Genomic DNA, 20,472 nt, shown 5'->3' with positions numbered 1-20,472 from the left:
GAGCAATTTCGAATAAGTACACTGTTAAAAATGATTGTATATTTACTGAAAGATAGTTGCAAGTTTACAAATTACTATGTATTTGATTTAAACTTACAATAAAAATTTTTGATTCTACTAAAATTTATAAGACTAAAGCGAAAAAGTAATTTGAATTTACTGTATTGTGTAATAAATTTATTGTTTTACCAGTGTAAAAACAGGCGTAACATAAGTAAAAGAAGTGAAAAAAAATTCGTAACACAAACACTTATAAACAATAAATTACTTGCGCCTGTTCTTCAAATTTACTCTTGATCACACTACGCAAACACCTGGGTAGAGAGTTATATTGCTAACGAAACTTTTGGAAATCAGATTAATTACGTTTAATGAGTCGTAAGGTCTAAGGGATAATTATCACGGAGTAACATTGTTAACGCACGTGTCTGCAATTATTTTTGTCCACCTGCGCAGATCACGTGATAAATCACATACACATTGAAGTCGAATATTTGTACCTTCTCTGCTCCCTGTAATACCTCATCTGTCAGCATTCTGTAACGAAGATAAGATATTGCTCTAGAATCAATCATCGCCTCGTATTATTACGAGCGCACGTGTTCTAGTTCCCGTGGAAGAGCTAACAGTTTGTCTAATCTTTTCGCAGGGTCGATTTCTTTCGCAATTTCAGAATCAACGGTATATATACAGGAAATTTCCTACCGAGCAGCGAATTATTATATCGGCCCTGTTGTCACGGATAAAAAATATGGTGCGTTTAAAAAAAAAGACAATAAGAATATTGATCGAAATACAAAATATAATTAAAATAATCGCTGAACACATTAATATCAACGATTTGTATAATGTAATATTAATACGCGTTATCTCATGTTATGCGCTGCTGTATAACCATGGCACTTGTGCAAATCGGTACTCACGCCTGTTATCACTCTTATTTCACTGGCGTAGACTTACTGCCATTAAATATTTGCATTTGAAATTTTTCGAACTCGCGTAATACAACCTGCGTACGTGTCGGACCATCAGGTACAATGTTTTCTTCAAATTATCGGCGAATCTTCGTTATTAGGAGCGATTACCTTGACCAGCCGTTCTTAGTATTCACCGGACATACGTACGTGAGAGGAGTGATAATCATCTCACTGATAATTCGGTAAATATTGCCTGTTCGATCGACACGTAGTACGAATTGGTCTAATTGTTTTGCGAATGTTTTTGTTCACCACTTTTAATTAGTAGTGTTCTATAATTCCTGAGCTTCTAGACGCGTAGATATTTGTTTCAAGGTTTTGCTAATCTGAAGCTGACACCTCTCTTATTATTCTTTCAAGTCTGACAATCAATTCACGTTTATAAATAGTTTTTGCGTTTTATAAACCTTGGTTGACTCTAAGTTCGTGTTTATCTGCCTCCCCAAAATCTCCTTGATTTCTTTTACCAGGTAAACCTCCGTCATTCGAACACACAAATACTGTAGATTACTCGAGTTACCGGCTGCTTGTGTTTCATAGATTCTCTGTTTTTCAACCATCCGAATATGATCGGTTCGCACAACCAACGGGCAGAAAATGTTCTAACAACCCTGTTTCCTATAAAAAATAACCTGTTGTTGAAACGAAAATCTAGAAATATCTCTCAATGATACAACGGAATGCCTGACCTCGGTTTGCTCGAGTCTGGCAACAGCAGCTATGAATAATTTTTGAAATTTTACGTACGTTTCACGGTTGGTACGACGAAATTAAATATTGATCTTTCAGTCCGAGATTCTGTTGGCTTCCAAAATGTGCTTTGTTGAAAGTTTGCAAATATCAGTATGCACATAAAGACCTGGAACCCGATGTAGAAAGATTTTACTTGGTTGCCGCAGGCGTCTGTTTCACGCAAAGTTGCGTAAAAAAAGATTATACAGCTTCTCCGAATAACACGGAAAATTATTATTGTTACTCGCTGTTTGAACCAGCTTCAAGAAAAGCACATCCGAGTGAAAATAGATGCAGTTCAAAAACCGAATCTGAACGTGGCGTGGTAAATGGTAAAAAAAATCAAATTACGCCGAGATCTATACAGCGAATACTATATATACCTATACAGGGCGAATCAACTTTTATTTAAAGGATTCAGCAGCTTCCACGAAACTGTTCGAGAATTAGATAGAGGTCAAGGGAGCGTTCGAAATTTGCACCCCACAGGTAAAAATATTAGTTGCCTTGAACGAATGGTTCTAATGTCGTTCATAAAACTTCCACAATCTCGCTTTAAATGAACTCTGTGTAAACGATCATCCAATTAGCCGTCTTATTTTTTAATTTCTACAGCTAGAAAGCGCAGAAAAAATTTGGCACCGAATTTTCATTTCTCGGAACTGTTGGATCGTTGATACTCAGTTTTATTTATATAAGAAGTAGGAAATATTTTATTTAGTTTAAAAATAATGTGGGTATCAACGAGCAAGATTGAACTCTACGGGAAAGAACATGTTTTCACTTTTATTTATATATCATTATTATTATAAGAAAGTTTGACGACAATCTGTGGATCATTTTTCTTGCAAGTAAATTTGTTCTGACGTACATCACAGAAAAAGAATTTCGTTTGTGCTTAATTTAGTCTCTTATTCAGTTGAACTTAATTTATAAGTAGGTACACTCACTTGGCGAGTTGTTTTTTCAGGCAAATTTATTTATACCGATATCTTCGCAAATGTTTTCGGAACTAAGCACAAAAAATAAAATAATATTGAAATGACAAGAAAGATTCGATTCATTGCACAATGATAGCGGTGTTTCAAGATAACGTCAGGATCCGATGAATGCAAATTCACCGTTGTAGGAACAACGTATATTTTTCGCCGTCATGACGGTGTATACTTTTTGAAACCGTAGTGATATCAGCCTGTGCGATTCTTTTGGATTACTCGGCTTATCGTTAGCCAGAATATTTTTTCCCCAATTCGAGTTCGAGCGGCACTACGAAGCATAATACGAAATCTCATTGACCCAAAAAAATAATGTTCTTGCTATGAACCCGGTCTGAAAACGCTGCGCGTATAAACTATTCCAAGACGAACATCATCTTTGCTGCGAATTGGATGCCAGCCAAGTGCAAGAAATAGATTTGAAACATTTTGCAAGCTTAAAATCGGACACGAGGGCTTCGCATAGTCTGATCCTAAATGTTCAATTGTACATGACGCTGGCTGGATTGAGTTTACTGCGCGTGTTCCACACTAGAACAATGAAAGATCAGAACAAATCATTCATCGTGTGTCGTGATCAAAGAAACTTCCTGCCTGCGCAAAACTTAGAATAGGCAAATGTACGTTCATTGAATGTCTCATGACCGGTTTTTCAACGTCGACGAGTCGTGAAAAACATCTTTTGGAAGTCAATAAACGGGTTACGAGACCCCTTTTAATTAACCATCGTTTTGACGGTTTGACTCTGGTGCCTTCTGGGTCATTATTCATGAACTGGTAAGTCGATGTTACGACGAAAGAATATCGGGCATTATGTAGAACAATTTCTCACACCTAGGTGTATGTATGTAAATATGCAATACAATGCCAGAAACGGAAATAAAGTTAGGTATATGTGGTCGCTACTTGGACGAGCCTAGGAAATACTCTAAAACTTTTTCAGACAACGAACCGATATCGGTGCGGACGTTTCTTCGTCTTTGAGGCGTAACCCATGCGTCGTGAAAGCCTGAGGTACAAAATTCCACCTACTTACCGAATATACCACTTGCAGTAGATAAAGATAGTTCGTGTAGATGAAAAAGAATTCTAACTTTAGAAATATGATTACGACAATTTATTAAAAAGCTTACTAGTTGCTAAAGATATTCACGTAATCGCATCGATTTAGAAAACTAAACTAGAATAAATACTGATATTGTAAGGTTAGGTCGGGGGGTAATTTTTATGACCATTACTTAATTTTCGAGAATTTAAGGTGAACTCCGCCAACGGGTTCCAACAGGAAAGCTGCTGGGCTAGGCACGTATGGAATATTGGTTTTATCGGACATGTCAACTTTGAAGTTTGATAATATTTTGATCAAGCCCAATTTCGTTTGGTAGGTACCGAATCGTGCACCTGTAACAAGCATTGAATATTATATTAAAATACTAACGCGGAAACAAAGACGATTGCAACAAGTGTTATTTCAATTCGGAACGACAAACGTTACCGATGCAGTTTCTGGGTCCGTCGCCAAAAGGTAGATACGTCATCGGGTGCCTGGCTTTGACCATCTCATCCGTGAACCGTTCGGGATCGAAGACTGTTGGTTTTGGGTAGTATTCGGGATTCTGTTGAATTTCCCAGGTCGGGATCCATATCATTTGACCTTTCGGAATCGTGAGGTTTGTGCCTCTAAAAGTATACTCGGCCATTGCCTTTCGCATGTGCAAGAGAACCGGTGGCCTGAGCCTCAGGGTTTCTGAAACCAGTAGAAAGAAAATTACATCTCATCCATCCTCGAAGTTGATTCAGTATTCGCAATTCGCATCTGTACGGCTTCTGAGCATCACCTTGGAAAACCATGTCCAAATACTTTAGCTTCTTCACACCATCGTAGGTAATATCCCCATTATTAGCTTCAAGTGATTCGATTATCTCTTGTCGCAGTCTTTCCTGCAAGTCGTGGTTTTGGGCGAGCTCCATTAAAGCGTGGCTGATGGTAGTTGACGAAGTCTCGAAGCCAGCAATGAAAAATACAAAGGCCTGAGCAGCGATTATAGCATCCGTCAGTTCTGCAATCAAATCGGTAGGGTTTAAATTTTTATGTGCATATCGTCTACTAGCGGCTCTGTCTAGACTTATATCTTTTCAGTACCTCCGATATCTCGTCAAGAGCTTATAGATATCGCGGAACACTCGGCAATCAGCAAACGCTGAAGTGTATCGTACGCTAATATCAGCAGGATCAAGAATTGTCCGTCGCGCAGGGAAGGCGTCATATTGTTCTAGCATATAAGATTGCCAACGAAAGAATGCATGGAAAAAAATTATCGTAGCATTTACTACATTGAAGACTGGCGCACTTTTGTTGTCGACTTCACTACAATTCTTGTAACTACAACTTTTCTCCGTGATAAATTGGACTCGTAACTTGGACAATTTTTGCAGTAATTTCGACAGGAACCTGCGCCATTCCCTCATTTTTCCGGCAAGGTAGTAAACCCAGCAGTAATTTTTCTCCGTGAACGTGTCGACTCATCGTGAGTATTAAAGAATGATGCAAAGTGTTTCACGATTAGTAAGTTACATGCAATGAAAGCTTTGGCAAAGCCGTACAAACACGGTACGGGCACAATCTTTGTCAACGTGACTTTAAATATTATCATACAAGAATAGAGTACCGAAACGTGACGTATGTATCAGAATCTCTATTCGAAAAGTATGATAATCGCTAACGTAAGATTCATATACTCTTACCGAAATCTGATTTTTCCGGATGATTTTTTATTTCCATTAGCATCTCAATAAGATCGGCTCTACGAACGTTATTTTTCATTCGGTGATCGATCGTTTCCTTCACCGACGACAAAAAAAAATTCGTAATATCATCTCCCATAGCCGATATTCCGAGTAACTCGTAAAGCCAAGGGGACGACGATCGCAACAAGCCGAGAACTCTTCTTTTCCGATCCATCTTGAAAAATTTTCTCCCCATTTTTCTGAATTCACTGTCTTCGTCAGCGAGCGCGTTCATCTGCAGGCCAAAAGCGCAGCTACCGATCACGTCGGTGGTGTACTTGGCAGTTATTTCGCGGCAGTCGATGGGCTCACCCTTTTCCACGATATTGTTTAAGTACTCTTCAAAGTAATCGGCACATTCCAATATCAGGTAGAACATATTCTTCATTTTCCCCGAGGTGAACGCCGGCGATAGCTTAGAACGAAGTGGTCGCCACCTCGTTGTTTCCAAATTGAATAGATGCGTACTTAGTGGTTCGACCTTGTCGTGAACAGGCAAACCTCTCTCCGAGAACGTCGAAAAGTCTTTGATCATCACGTCCTTGATGAGTTCAGGGTCACGCACGATCAGCACGGGCGTGCGACGATCGTATATGCCTATCAAAGGAGCACCAGGGAACTGATCGCATATCTTCTTCAACTGCACTCCAAAGTTCTCTCTTACGAGCAAGACGTCCTTCATGTTTCCAAATATCAGCCCAGGTTCTGGTCCTAAAATTCCACGCTCCTTCCAAAAACTGTAGTTTGCCACAAGGTAGTACCAGATACCAGTCAAGATAATCGCGACAGCGCACAGCGACTCCGCAGGCCCAAGGGCGCCGATCATTTTTAATGATTTCGACGAACGACACCAATTCGTGAATGAATAAGAATAACAATTGTTGGTGCAAGTAACCTAGTTGTTCTACGCGTGGTTAACTGATATGCTATTACCGTGCCAGTGTACCGCTTACTGAACTGAAACGAGCCTTGTTATGTACTTTTACCAGACATGAGCAATCAAGATATTGCAGCATGACCGTGGAAATGAAGTCTCACTCTCAGAAATACCGCATCGTAACGCTGAGCAAGCTATTTCTGAAAGATAACTGGTTTTTTTTCTTCCAATTTCTTCGTTTTTTTTTACATTTCGAGAACTGGGACAGATTCGTTCGAAACTAATCTCATTTCCCGAAGGGTTCAGCCTTTTTCGTTTCATTTACAGATACTTAGATTGATTCTGACACGTTCTGTATCCCTAGAAAATTTACGACCCACGGTGCTGGACAAGCACCGTATGAACTTCTTTTTTATTTGCTGCTCGGCCTGAGCACTGAACTATGAATTATAGTGTGGTGAGCCTGAGGCCCGTGGTAGGCAGTCCAACCGGTGCTCCTCCAACACCGTGGATCGTAAAATTTCTAGGGATATCGAACTTGTCAGAATCTAAGTGTCGGTACTGTAAGAATTTGAACGTGGTAGTCGCATACATACATACAGCGCTCAAGCGTAATGCGATGAATGAAGTTACGCTACATCGTGCCGAGCAGGGCGTCGAGAGGTATCTGTCGAAGAGTAAACACATAAATTAGCGAGTGACGATTTGAGGTAAGTGTAACGGTGATTGACACGTTTAGACCCAATTATTGACGCTTTTATTTTCCAAAATAATGAATTGACGGTACAAATTGTGAATTTCTTGATGACTAAAACCAATTGCTAGAGGGTTGGACACTACAAATTTATTTTTTGGTAATTTCAAAACTAACGTTCAAACAGATACAACCGAAAAAGGTCAATAAGCGGTACACTTACCTTAAAATTAGAAAGTGTTATATTATAAATTATTTTATCACGGCGTTTGTTCTTCTTATTCCTTCGAACCCTGTTGGGAAATTTATAAATTCGCAATTATAAATTTTGAAAACTGACAATATAAGAGGAATACTGACGGTTCAACATAATCACAATTAAAACATATATTCAGCATACGACGCTTCTAAAGATAAACATTACATTTATTTATTATTAATCGTTCAAAATATTGAAATTTCGTTACAAATTCAACGTTTAACAAAATTTTTCTTATCCGACAATTATCCCGTTTGCAATTGCAAATATTATTATTTTTATAGAAACTAATATAGTTCTAAGAAATTCGTTACAATACCTACTTCGTTTTTGAAAGTGCTTAATAGCATTCGATCCAACTTTTTTCCCACATTTTCATTTCGAATGTTGGTAAGTAGGTACATTTGGTACAGTGACTTGAAATGTTTATGGCGTTTTTATTCTATTTTCTTAAAAGCAAGAATTAACAATTTTATAGGCAATTGAATTTCAGTGTTTTATGTATAAACATGTTTTACAATTAACCATGGTGACGTCACAACTCTGCTCTTATCGATCCGTCGTATGAGCAATAATTTTTGTCCAATTGGAAAAAGAAAGAATATAACTTCGTTATTTTGTCGTGAAAACTGTGCAAATATACAACAAAAATAAAAAATAATAAAATTCTATTTGTCCACAGTGCTACTTCGTACTTCACGTAGTAAAATCCAATAATTCTACCGTTGCAGGTAGATGTGATAAAAATCACGAATTAAGCTTATCACGCACAATTAAAATGAAGAGCCTGACGAGCAATACAAGAATTAACGTAATCATGTACTACCAATTGTAAGTAGGTAAATTACTATTGTTTTAAGTTAGATAATTTTGGAGAATTTAAGGAATGTTCCTCCGAGGGGGGTGAGCAGGAGCGATTTAGGATCGGGCTTGTACGGAATCCGAGTTTCATCGCATACCTCAATTTTGAACTTACGTAATATCTTGACCAATCCCAATTTCGTTTGATAAATACCGAAGCGAGCACCTGTAACAAGCATAAGTATCCGGCAATTATGGAAAACAATTCATGAGCAAACAAATCGGAGTGGTATAACACGGACTGCCATTTGAATGTGAAAGAATAAAGAGTGACCTACCGATGCAATTTCTGGGTCCGTCGCCAAAAGGTATATACGTCATCGGATGTCTGGCTTTGACCATCTCATCCGTGAACCGTTCGGGATCGAAGACTTCCGGATTTGGATAATATTCTGGGTTCTGCTGAATATCCCAGACCGGGATCCACACCCGCTGCCCTTTCGGAATCGTAACTTTTGTGCCCCTGAAAGTGTAATCGGACATTGCTTTTCGCAAATGAAAAGTAACCGGCGGTCTCAGCCTGAGTGTTTCTGAAAAAATATCAATCATAACAACGAGGGTCCCGTTTTTTCCCTACAATCAATCATTCGTTACAATTTTTATCCGATCGTAAGGACTGTGGGTAGTACCTTGGAACACCATGTCTAGATACTTCATTTGTTTGACACTATCGTACGTGATGCTTCCATTATTCTCGTCAAGTGTTTGTTTTATTTCCCGTCGTAGTCTTTCCTGTATGTCGTGGTTTTGGGCAAGCTCCAGTAAAGCATGGCTGATGGTCGTTGACGAAGTCTCAAAACCAGCAACGAAAAACACAAAGGCCTGAGCGGTTATTAGCGCATCAGACAGCTCTGCAATCATATGAAAGTAATTTTTATCATGCCGCGAACACGTAGTGATAACGTGATAATACCCCACATTTTTTCTTCAGTTCAAAGAATAACGTATCTAATTTGCGCATTAAACATTGTCAAAGAGCTCTGTAAAGATTAGATACATGAACCTAAGTGAGAAAAATGCAGAATCATCGAGTGTGACTGTGATATACCGAACAGGTAACGAATAAATAAATCAGTGTCACCTTGTTGTAAGTATGTACGGATGATACGAATAGCTCTCAGATTCTCAGGTAAAACTACTCAAAATACGGTCTCTACATACGTAAATACCGTACAAGATGTCCCGTAATTCGAGCGTTGTAAGCCCGTAGTGCTGTTGTGCATGAAGCATGAGGATAGTCAGAGATAAGCCATCTTTCTCTATCGCGCATACTGACGAAGCTACGCATGATGCAACAGTGAACAAGTTATTCACCCATTTGAAATATACATATTTCCTTACCTCTTATTGATTAAAAATTCAAAAAATGGGAGTTCTTGATATCTCTGATTACGAATCGAACCTAAAAATTCGGAAATTCAAACCAATATGGCTATTCGAAATGCAAAAAATTATTTGATTTTATTAAAATTTGGTTATAACCGCTGTATTTTGAGGACGCTGATTACATATCATTCATACATATAAATTCAACTTACGATGCGGGAATTACGGGACACCGCTATGTGGTTACTTTTGAATACCGTAGTACTCGAATGAAGAAAGAATTAGCATGACGTACGGAGCACTCGAAAATAGATTACTCGTTCTTGTCTGCTCGATGAATAGTGTATTTTTTCTTTTTTCAACAAAGTTACGGATGAGTTACAATACGAATACAAATTGAGCGTGAATATCCCACCGAAATCAGACTTTCCCGTGTTCTTCTTTATGTCTATGAGAATGTCAACGAGGTCTCCTCTTGGAATATTATTCTTCATTCGGTGATCCATAGTTTGCTTCAACGACGTAGTGAAGAATCCCGTAATATCATTCGAAAGTTTAGGAATTCCCAGTAATTTAAAGAGCCACGGTGCTGCTATCCGCAATGCACCGAGAATTCGGTTCCTCAGGTTCGCCTGAAAAACTTTTCTTCCCATTTTCCTAAACTCGCTGTCATCATCGGCTATGGCGTTCATCTGCAGGCCGAAAGCGCAGCTCCCGATCACGTCCGTGGTGAACTTGGCAGTAATTTCACGGCAGTCGATCGGTTTTCCCTTCTCGACGAGGGTATCTACGTACATTTCAAAGTGCTCCGCGCACTCAGTCATCAGAGTGAACATGTGCTTCATTTTACCCGAAGTGAACGCTGGTGATAATTTGGAACGAAGAGGTCGCCACCTCGTCGGTTCTAAATTGAACAGATTCAGGTCGAACGGTTCAAATTTTTCGTGTATCTCAATGCCTCTGTCCGAAAAGTTAGAAAAATCCTTAATCATCACGTCCTTGATCAGATCAGGATCGCGCACCAAAAGTACAGGCTGGCTACGTGCGTATATGCCTACCAAAGGAGCATCGGGAAATGGATCGCACATTTTCTTTAAGGACAATCCAAAGAATTCCTTTCCGAGCGCGATATCCTTTATATTTCCAAAAATTATCTCGGGCTCCGGACCTGGAACCCCGCGCTCCTTCCAGAAGTTGTAATTTGATACGAGGTAGTACCAGACACCTGTTAAGATTACTGCCACAGCGCACAGTACCTCCACCAATCCAATTGCACCAACCATTTTGAGGTGTTACGAATACGCGTCCTTGTTACCGAAATTATTCCAAGTAGGAATTCTTAACACTCAACTTGTTGAATAGTACTCGTGAATCAACGTTCTACAGTCCATACGGCAGTACGACACGTACTAGACCACACACGTATTTAATTGAACCAGACTGCATAGTGTGCGGCAATATATACCTACCTGTAAGATATTTCAAAGATTAGTAATCCCTAGATAACTTAAAAATGATGCCCCCACCCATTCTGAATCGACCAATAACAATTGCGCCGTTCTTGCGAACCTACCTAGGACGTATGTATATTAAAAGTGACAGCGAGGTACTCATTGTTTGGAAACAATGTTTGACGTCTTTAATCTGTCGATTAAAATCATTCGTTGCGCACGCGATCATAAATAACTTCGTGTAAATTGAACTGCCGTTTAAATGAAATGATAATTTCATGAAATACTCGAGTACATGGTGTGAAATACAATCATGGTGGTCGAATGCAATTAACTCAATAGTGAACAAACTGGGTAATAATAAATTGATTGCACTTCATCTGGGAAAACTTCAGAGTAAAGCTGTATATTACTGCCACGTCACTGACAGTATAATCTTGGTGATATTGCGGAGTAATTAAAGATGTATTTCTCCGAGGAGCGTCAATAAAAATGACTGGCGTTCGGGCTTGTATCGAATATGAGTCTCATCGCCAAATGTCAACTTCGGAGCTTGAACATTATCTTAATTAACCCCAGTCCCGATAGGTAGCCGTAGTGGCGTAGCGCGTAGCTGTAAGAGGCGTTAGGTATTACGACAGTCAATTTTCAAACCGAAAGACTCGATGACAGTCTCCAATCCTAAAATTAATTACGAAAAGTTATTATCGACGCAATTCCTAGGTCCGTCACCCGAGGAGGACGGTTGTCGATCTGTCGATACAGAAAATGTAGCATGAATTGCAATTGTTGTGGAAATATATTGTTCGGAGCTGTAGCGTTCCTTAATATCATGTGCTTCGTTCTCGAAAGAACTATAAATTTTCGAAATTTCTTTTCAAACAGCTACTCCCTGCTTTACATAGTAACATGTAGTTAATCTATCAATGTTTGTAAGCATAGATGTTGAATTCTCTGCAAAATATGCACTACAAGACCGACCACATTATAGATGTGATCAATAACTACTGCTACCGTTTGTTTGATCAGTACGGTAACCAGGTAGAACTAGCTTGCCATCCCAATCTTGTAGTGAATTGAGGAGTCATTAATATTTATTAGAAAAGAAATGGAGTTGCTACTTTTGCACGCATCACGTAAGAAAAACATGTAGCGCAAAATTAATGTAATTCAACTTGTTAAAACTAATAATCTAATGATAAATGCGATCTAAACATGCAGAATAACATAGTAAAAGACTAAAAATAACGCTACAGTTATAATCTATCAAATCATACGATAATTAACGTCATCTTGTGCAGATAAGTGACGACAATCAAAATAATTTTTATTCGATTTAAACGATTTTGGAGAATTTAAGGTGTACTCCTCCAACAGGTGAGAGTAGCAGAGAGCCAGGATCAGGCTTGTAGGGAACGCAAGTTTTACTGCATACCTCAACTTTGTACTTTCGTAATATCTTTATCAGTCCCAATTTTGTTTGAACGATGCCAAAGCGTGCACCTGTAACAAGCATCAAGCAGCATATTGATTATTTCAATCGTGAATAGAAAGTTATATAACACGAACCGCCATCTAACAACGAATGTAGAACTATAGATGTTACCGATGCAATTACTCGGTCCATCGCCAAATGGTAGATATGTCATTGGGTGCCTGGCTTTGAGCATCTCATTCGTGAACCGTTCGGGATCGAAGACTGTTGGTTTTGGATAATATTTTGTGTTCTGGTGAATATCCCAGACTGGGATCCACACCCGCTGTCCTTTCGGAATCGTGATGCTTGTAAAAGTATAGTCCGCAGATGCTCGTCGAATAAGAAAACATTCGGTAGACTCGGCCTAAGTATTTCTGAATCGAGTCGACAATCGTATCGTTCACTTTTACAGTCCATGCACTGTTGTCGAGGAGCTTTAAGCAGTACCTCGAAACACCATGTCCAAAATTACTTCATTTCAGTCACACTGTCGTAAGTCACGATGCCATCATTTGCCTCAGGGGATTCTTCTATTTCTTATCTATCTTTAGTCTATCTTTCACATCCTGGCACTGCGCGAGTTCCAATAAAGAGTGTCTGATTGTAGCTGAAGAATTGTTACATACTCATACATTTCTGATAGTACAATCCAAATTTTGTCTATACCTGATTTGTGTAGGGAATAATTAATTCAATTGCATTCATAAACTTGATACAAACTCAAGACGGGTTGTAATATAAATAATCATGAATACTACGCGTAATCTTTATTCAATCAAATTACGACTGACTTGAATCATCTTTCGCGTCAGTAATCAGACACATAGATTGGTGATAGTCTGCTGCTGAAGGTTTAATTATTTGCATATCTCCCCGTTCAAACGAAATAACAAAAGCACACACCGAGGAAATGTTATTCTTATAATTATTGCGCTGATCAAATAGAGTTGTCATGATAGAAGAAAATGCAGGATCCTCAGATAACAAGGTAAAATCTTTCTGCGCAATCAAAGAGTCATAAGCTATTACTGAAACATACTAACTGACTGTACTTGACAAATACGGAAAGAAGAACGAAGTAAACGCGTTTCTATAACTGTTTTTTATGGTACTAGCAACAGTAGAATTTAAATTCTTCACGGCTTGGAAACAGTGCCTGAATCGCAGCTGTGTGAGAAAAGTCTTTGGTTCCAAAATACATATCATTGATGCGCCATGAGAGTCTGCGTGACTATGGAAATGCCAACTGCTCAACGCCGCACCTTACCCTGCATAAAAGTTCATTTACGTTGGTTGGAAATATTTCGCAGTAGTATGGTATAGGATTGCAAGGTCATAGGTATCACGAGTATCACGAATGAAACATACAAGTAAAATGATCAATTTTTATTGAAACAATCAATATTAATCACATCAGAATCACGTATTAACAAAACTTGATAATAATAAACCAGTTAAATAACAGCTAGAAAATTTTCGTTAAAAAAAGGATCCTCGACACTGTTCGGTCAATCTAATTAACCTTGGAGAATTGAAGGTATACACCTCCAATGGGTGCCAACAGGAACGATTTAGGGTCAGGTTTGTATGGAATATGAGTTTTATCGCAGACGTCGACTTTGAAGTTTGACAATACCTTGATCAAGCCCAATTTCGTTTGATAGACAGCGAAGCGCGCACCTGTAATAAGCGTTAAGTATTATGACGGTAAATTTTTGTGAGAAGAAGCTCGAGACCAGTGATCATCATTTAAATGTCGATCAAAAATTGATACCGATGCAGTTCCTTGGTCCGTCGCCAAAAGGTAGATACGTCATTGGGTGTCTGGCCTGACGCATGTCATCAGTAAAGCGTTCCGGGTCAAAGACTTCTGGTTTTGGGTAGTACTCTGGGTTCTGATGGATATCCCATACTGGAATCCAGACCCTTTGTCCTTTTGGAATCGTTACGTTCGTGCCTCTAAACGTATAGTCGGTCACTGCTTTTCGCATGTGAAACACAACCGGCGGTCTGAGCCTAAGCGTTTCTGAAACAAAACATCAATCACGTTTTTCATCCTTACAGTCAATCCACTGTCGTCACTCTCATCTGCGAAAATTTAATATAAGCAGTACCTTGGAATACCATGTCCAAGTACTTCATTTCCTTCACACTGTCGTATGTAACACTGTGATTGTTTGCCTTGAGTGATTCTTTTATTTCTTTGCGTAGTCTGTCCTGTATATCTTGGTATTGGGCGAGTTCTAGTAAAGCATGACTGATCGTCGTTGACGAAGTCTCGAAGCCGGCAAGAAAAAACACGAAGGCCTGAGCAGTAATTAGCGCATCAGTGAGCTCTGTAATAAAATCGATATTTCTTTTACCCTGGCATCAAATGCCCGATGACGACGTCATAATTATTACTCTTGCGGTTTTCCTGAGGCAGTATTTTAATTCGTAGACCTAGAATTGTTTTTACAGAATAATATCTTTGAGTAATCGACTTTTTAAATCGCCTCGTACGGTCGGTTAGCGATCAAAACATGTTGGAAAGAAATTGTCCGCAAACTTATCGAGTTCATAAGTACTTTGTACAATGAGATTAATAGGTATCAGATAGAAGTGTCAACAATACAGAAATACTGCGTATGATAACAAGTGGCAATCGGGTGATTCTTTGTCAACATATCGGGAATTATAGGTGTACAGATAGTTTTGAAAACCGTGATAGCAGGACAGCGATTATAAATGAACGATAATAATTGGTCGAGAATAAGGTGCTATATTGTCCGCTTGATATTCCGATTCCATTTCATTTCTATGTGTGACGTTAATATAACGATGATTCAGATTGCGCTTAATATGCTCACCGAAATCTAATTTTTCCGGATTGTTTTTTATCTCTATTAGCATGTCAACTAGGTCCCCTCTGCGAAAGTCATTTTTCATTCGATAATCTATCGTTTCCTTCATTGACGACATGAAGAACTGCTGCACATCAAGAGGCAGTGCTGATATTCCTATTAATTCATAGAGCCAAGGTGCTGCCATGCGCATTATCTGCAAGATCCTTGCTTTCAAGCTAACCTCAAATACTTTTCTTCCCATTTTCCTAAACTCGCTGTCTTCGTCGCCGATGGCATTCATCTGCAGGCCGAAAGCACAGCTGCCGATCACGTCCGTGGTGAACTTGGCAGTGATTTCGCGGCAATCAATGGGCTCACCCTTCTCAGCGAGGATATGGATATACTTCTCAAAATAGTCCGCACACTCCAATATCAGGGCAAACATATGCTTCATTTTACCCGTGGTAAATAATGGCGACAATTTGGGACGAAGGGATCTCCATCTTTTAGTTTCTAGATTGAACAGATGCGCAGCGAGCGGTTCTATTTTCTCGTGCATAGGATTGCCCCTCTCCGAGAACGTCGAAAAGTCTTTGATCATCACGTCCTTGACGAGTTCAGGGTCACGCACGAGCAGCACGGGCGTGCGACGGGCGTATATACCCACCAAAGGTGCACCAGGGAATTGGTCGCACATTTTCTTCAACGACTCCCCGAAGGAATCTCTTACGAGCATGATGTCCTTTATGTTTCCAAAAAGTAGCCTGGGTTCTGGTCCTGGGACTCCACGCTCCTTCCAGAAGCCGTAGTTTCCCACGAGGTAGTACCAGATACCGGTTAGGATGGCTGCGAGAGCGCAGAGCATCTCCACCGTTCCAAGAACACCAATCATTTCGAAAGCTCTGAATGCTCACCGTCGATTTATCAATCCAATGTCTAAAAATAACAACTGTCGGAGTAACTTACGTAACACTATTGTGGGACTTAACGCCCCACTATAGCCACACGACCGCGCGATCCTCACCGTACTGAAGCCAGCAGCAACGAATGCCTGTAGAAACCGTTGGAAGATGAAGTTCTATTCTCCCCTCTCTCGGTATTCTGCCCTGTAATTCCGACGTTGCCTGCAATCCTGCAAACCAGATAAACTGGTTTTTTTCACGCTCCCCATTGTTTACGTGAGGCTTATCCTTTCTCGGATATAGATTAAAGAGCTACTCTCAATCGCGAAGTGCTTCAGACGTCCCACCATCGGTCACATGCAACATTCGTTTGGACGCTACGTCTATTTATAAACCAACACGTCCTACCGTCGACGGCATCCGTCTACTAACCGCAATGGTTCTCTTCCAAACGTGCGCTGTCGCGCTACGCGCAGTTGATTATGCCAGCCACGCGTAGATGCGTAAACAACACTATCAACGAGTCACGTGATACAGGATGAATCTTCAACCTAGACTGCATCCAGTATCTGCGTCAATTGGTATTTTTCTTTTGTCAGGTATAAAAGGAGTGCACCCGTTATATCAGTGCTTGAAAAAGGTGCTGCTCCAAAACGCAAGATTTACGTTCTGCGAATAAAATTTTGAAATTTTCGTAACCAGCCACTCGATAGCCTCTGTTATCCTTTCGCCTTATCGGTATAGGAGTTATCGCTACCAGTGGATACAGTGTGATTAAGGCTGCTGATGAAAAAAAGTATTACGATTCGGTAGACCTCTTGAAAAAGGGGTTACTTATACCATTGACCCGTTACTCTTCATCTGTATATCGGTTCACGTGATCCATGTGACACTTGGAAGAGGAATCGGTAGTTATGGATGATACTTGAGTTGGATGCAGAGCTCGGTGCAAGAATGATTACTTAAACTGGCAGGATTATACAAGGTTACCGTATTCCATTAGTAATAGAGACAGCGCAAATTTTCTTAACGCATTTACACATATATATCCCCGTCACGCATGCACCTGAATGTTATTAATTTCGCAAAGAAATTCCGACGCGATGCATGGATTGTTAACCGGCGTAACTACCGATCAATCCATCGCAGAGGAGTTGCACGCCACATCATTCTCTCGGAAATTATACCTCTCTGTTATAGTTACTTGGGTTCGAAAGTGAAGATAAATTAATTTGTGTATTACAGCACTAGCCAATTTTTGGAAGGTCTCTAAACATGAGTTTAGGAGACTGAAAATGTATTGCCTGTGTAATGAAAACGAGCTGCGATTAATAGATTTGAATAAGAAGTCAAATAACGCTGTGATAAATTTGCCTTCGAAATAAACCGTGATAATGTTTACTTGTGGGAAATGTGAATTATCAAAACCATATTATTGAAATAAAACACGTTTGTTGAATAGGTGGCTTCGATACCGCATTGGCGTGAATAAATGTTCAAACATTATAACCACGTTGGCAAACAACTCTGGAAATCGTGTGGTTATACCGCGTGTGGATTTCGTCAATACGGAGACTTGATAATTTGAAAATTCAATTCACCAAACATCTAGTGAACCTATAGGTACTTTCGTGAAAGTATTCCTGGAGTACAACAACGTTGCAGTATGTCCGACGACAGGTGATTCAACGAACCATCCTGCCGGCTGACCGGTGAATGTGCTTAAGCTTTCGTCGCATACGTAATTACCAAGTCACGTGTACTGTACACGTTTTCTTTTATACCTTGACCAGGCAGCGAGGCATGAATTTCGAATGGTGGCGGACCTTCGTTCGATCTCGGGACAAAACAGCCGGACAAAGGTTGTTGAGCTGGTGGCGCCAACAAACAAACCGCCACGATAAAAGCATATGGCGGTCTGCCGCCGATGACATGACCAGAATCCAATATTGTAATACATTTTTTTGATGCCCGATCGCGGCAATCAAATTAAACAATTTTTTTGAGCAATTTCGGTTGCACCAAATCTGTCACGCCATTATACCATTTCTTTGGGGTAGGAAAGAGGTTGAAGCTGCGTGACAAATGAGTGAATCCTCTTTCAAAACATAAACTTCCCGACGTACTTGGAAGCTGTCTCATCGGTGGAAATCAGCTTTCGCAAATCCGGACGAGCTAATAATTTATTACAACCATGACTCCTCGACGTTCCTTCCGATGAACCTCGATTCCAATATTCGCGTTTCGCACCAAGGCCAAAATTTAGCCAACTACCGTCGGCGTTCCGTCTTCCCGTTTGCGGTTATCCGTATTCAGTCGTAATCTAAGCCGAGAGATAAACCGTTCAAGTTTTCATGGATGCCGCGTCGCCAGTTGCGCAGACGACTCAACCAATAATGGAACGCAAGGCAGGAGGGGTGGAGGAGGAGTGGCTTTCGACCGGGTCGATGCTAAAAGGAGAAACGGGCGACGCGCGGAACAGTCCAGGGTTAGAGCTCGACGGAGAATACACAGCTGCGGTGGACGGTCGATAAGACGATATCAGTGAAATAAGCGAGCCAAGTAAACAAGAACAGCTTCCGACTATTTCCTCTCGAATATTGACTCATTTCGTAGTTGCTCTTCTCCGGTTAAATCACTGGAAAGAGTCAGACGATACCAGCGACGTTGTCCCGTAGGTGTAGAACACTAGTAAGAAGCTGAAGAGAACTGGGAATAAATAACGAAGGTCGAAGTGTGTATATTAATAGTTGAGTGCATCAACGGGGCAAACGGTACCTGCAGAGATCGCGTCTTCGGAGTGACCAATTCAGCGAATCCCGCCGTTCAGGGGTTTCATTGTCAGTGATCTTCGTTACACCAAACTCGCGTCACTGGGGGGAACCAGTGACTATGTAAGCCGGGGGAAAAACGGAACAGCCCGGTATCATTGAAGAAGTTCACTCAAAGCCTGAACCAGAAGCTCGCAAACTGGCTCCGGAAGTAACGATAAAGCAAATTGGTATGAGGGAGGATCTGCTCTCGATAATTCGTCACACAAGTAGCGACCATTTTTCTGAAGAACTTTAGCGGCAACCCCAGGCCCGCAACCCCTCGAGTTTTATCTAGGTACCTGTCGCTACTCTGTGATAAATAACCGATCCATTCCGAGACCCAAGAGATTGTCCTCGACCACCGGACTCCCGCAAAACGGACAGAATACTTCCTTGGTTCGTTACCGACCCTACTTTGAAAACGGACCGCTCGTCGTCAGCCCTTGGAAGGAGCAGAGATCCGAGAAAGCATCGGTTCGCCAATTGTATCCTGCGAACCAGAAGCGAAAACGCGACCTTGTTATGCCCTGGGTAGCCGCCTGTCTCGATCTGCTGGTCGGACCGCTGTTTGGCTATTGCCTTGCCGTCAGGAAGCTAGCTCTCCACGTTGGGATTCTCCACGAGGCTGGGGTAGTCGCGAACTCTTCGGTTGGAATAACTACCAAAACTATGGCGCCGAGTGTCGAGGCGAAGAGCTGTGCCGAAGAGGTGCACAAAGGTAAGCCGTAAAAGTGGCCGTGCCCTAACGATTTTCCACCTTGCCTTGTCCTCCTGATTTATTCATGGCGTTGGACTTGACCTATGACCATCGTTGCCGTATCGTAGGTACCCCGATGCCACTGCGGTTCGCAATGTTTTTTTTTTTTTTTTTGCTCTTGTTTCCTCGACCGTAAATACCAAAGGAGCAGACGGAAGCCTGTGCTTCGTTGGGAGTAATCTTGGCTCTCATCTGCGGTCTCCATGCTGCATATCGCAGAAAAACAAATGAGACTAAGCAAATGTTTCCCTAACGTATACTGCGACGTGAGCTCTCCGGTAACTGCTTGCAGAAAATCAATGGCGCCCTCGCTTTCTCCTACCCTCAGCGCTGACTGACTTACCTATACTGTCTATTTTCGAATCCGTAATTCACGCTCTTCTTCTCGTCTTTCCTATGAAATTCTGAACTGTAAACTGCAACATTCCCTTCTGAATAACAAATGCAACTCTCGAGCCTTCGCCCGTTTGGGCTTTGAATTTCTCAGCTGGAAACTGGAACCGGAGACACTGGGCTCAGTCTTTTAGTAAACAAGTTGATGCTGGGAGGGAGATTGGTGGGAGAGGCATAGAGGGAGAGAGAGAGAGAGATAGAGAAAGAGAGGGGAAAGCGAGAGAGGGACTGTAATAGACAAGGACGGAAGGTCCATCTGTTTGAGCCGAGAATTTCAAGAAGGCTGAGAAGCAAGAGGAGAAAATATGCGGTGGCCCAGCCACCGACATGTGCCTCCTGCAAACGT

The 20,472-nt window shown here is 40.8% G+C and overlaps 4 protein-coding genes across 8 annotated transcripts in view; 1 reads left to right on the top strand and 3 right to left on the bottom strand.

Moving 5' to 3' along the window:
• LOC124174736 (6-phosphofructo-2-kinase/fructose-2,6-bisphosphatase-like) overlaps positions 1 to 20,472 on the top strand; it is a 39,999-nt gene that overhangs the window by 8,998 nt on the left and 10,529 nt on the right. Inside the window, exon 1 of one of the 3 annotated variants that reach the window (XM_046554162.1) lies at positions 18,638 to 19,694. The exons of the other annotated variants lie outside the window; for them this stretch is intronic. Coding sequence (XP_046410118.1) covers positions 19,499 to 19,694 — 196 coding nt within the window. The 5' untranslated portion in view covers positions 18,638 to 19,498. Of the gene's footprint in view, positions 1 to 18,637; positions 19,695 to 20,472 lie in introns of those variants that run through there. 3 annotated transcript variants of the gene reach the window in all.
• LOC124174765 (cytochrome P450 6A1-like) lies at positions 3,807 to 6,447 on the bottom strand. Its single transcript, XM_046554231.1, has 4 exons — positions 5,450 to 6,447; positions 4,543 to 4,764; positions 4,200 to 4,451; positions 3,807 to 4,105 (listed from the first exon to the last, which is right to left on the bottom strand). The coding sequence occupies exons 1-4, from the start codon at positions 6,315 to 6,317 to the stop codon at positions 3,939 to 3,941; spliced, it is 1,509 nt and encodes a 502-aa protein (XP_046410187.1). The 5' UTR covers positions 6,318 to 6,447; the 3' UTR covers positions 3,807 to 3,938.
• Positions 7,742 to 10,932, bottom strand: LOC124174773 (cytochrome P450 6a2-like). Its single transcript, XM_046554238.1, has 4 exons — positions 9,924 to 10,932; positions 8,812 to 9,033; positions 8,461 to 8,712; positions 7,742 to 8,348 (listed from the first exon to the last, which is right to left on the bottom strand). Exons 1-4 carry the CDS (start codon positions 10,789 to 10,791, stop codon positions 8,182 to 8,184), a joined length of 1,509 nt encoding a protein of 502 aa, XP_046410194.1. The 5' UTR covers positions 10,792 to 10,932; the 3' UTR covers positions 7,742 to 8,181.
• Positions 13,808 to 16,568, bottom strand: LOC124174754 (cytochrome P450 6A1-like). 3 transcript variants are annotated; one of them, XM_046554210.1, is made up of 5 exons: positions 16,286 to 16,561; positions 15,286 to 16,197; positions 14,551 to 14,772; positions 14,211 to 14,462; positions 13,808 to 14,116 (listed from the first exon to the last, which is right to left on the bottom strand). In XM_046554210.1, exons 2-5 carry the CDS (start codon positions 16,151 to 16,153, stop codon positions 13,950 to 13,952), a joined length of 1,509 nt encoding a protein of 502 aa, XP_046410166.1. In that variant the 5' UTR covers positions 16,154 to 16,197; positions 16,286 to 16,561; the 3' UTR covers positions 13,808 to 13,949. The 3 variants fall into 3 exon arrangements, with proteins under 3 accessions (XP_046410166.1, XP_046410157.1, XP_046410176.1); XM_046554201.1 differs by having other exon boundaries at positions 15,286 to 16,561; XM_046554220.1 differs by lacking the exon at positions 14,551 to 14,772 and having other exon boundaries at positions 15,286 to 16,568.

This window comes from Neodiprion fabricii, chromosome 1, assembly GCF_021155785.1.
Source record: "Neodiprion fabricii isolate iyNeoFabr1 chromosome 1, iyNeoFabr1.1, whole genome shotgun sequence".
Classification (NCBI taxonomy): domain Eukaryota; kingdom Metazoa; phylum Arthropoda; class Insecta; order Hymenoptera; family Diprionidae; genus Neodiprion; species Neodiprion fabricii.
The sequence above is the reverse complement of the archived record's forward strand: the minus strand, read 5'-3'. Positions and strand labels throughout refer to the sequence as shown.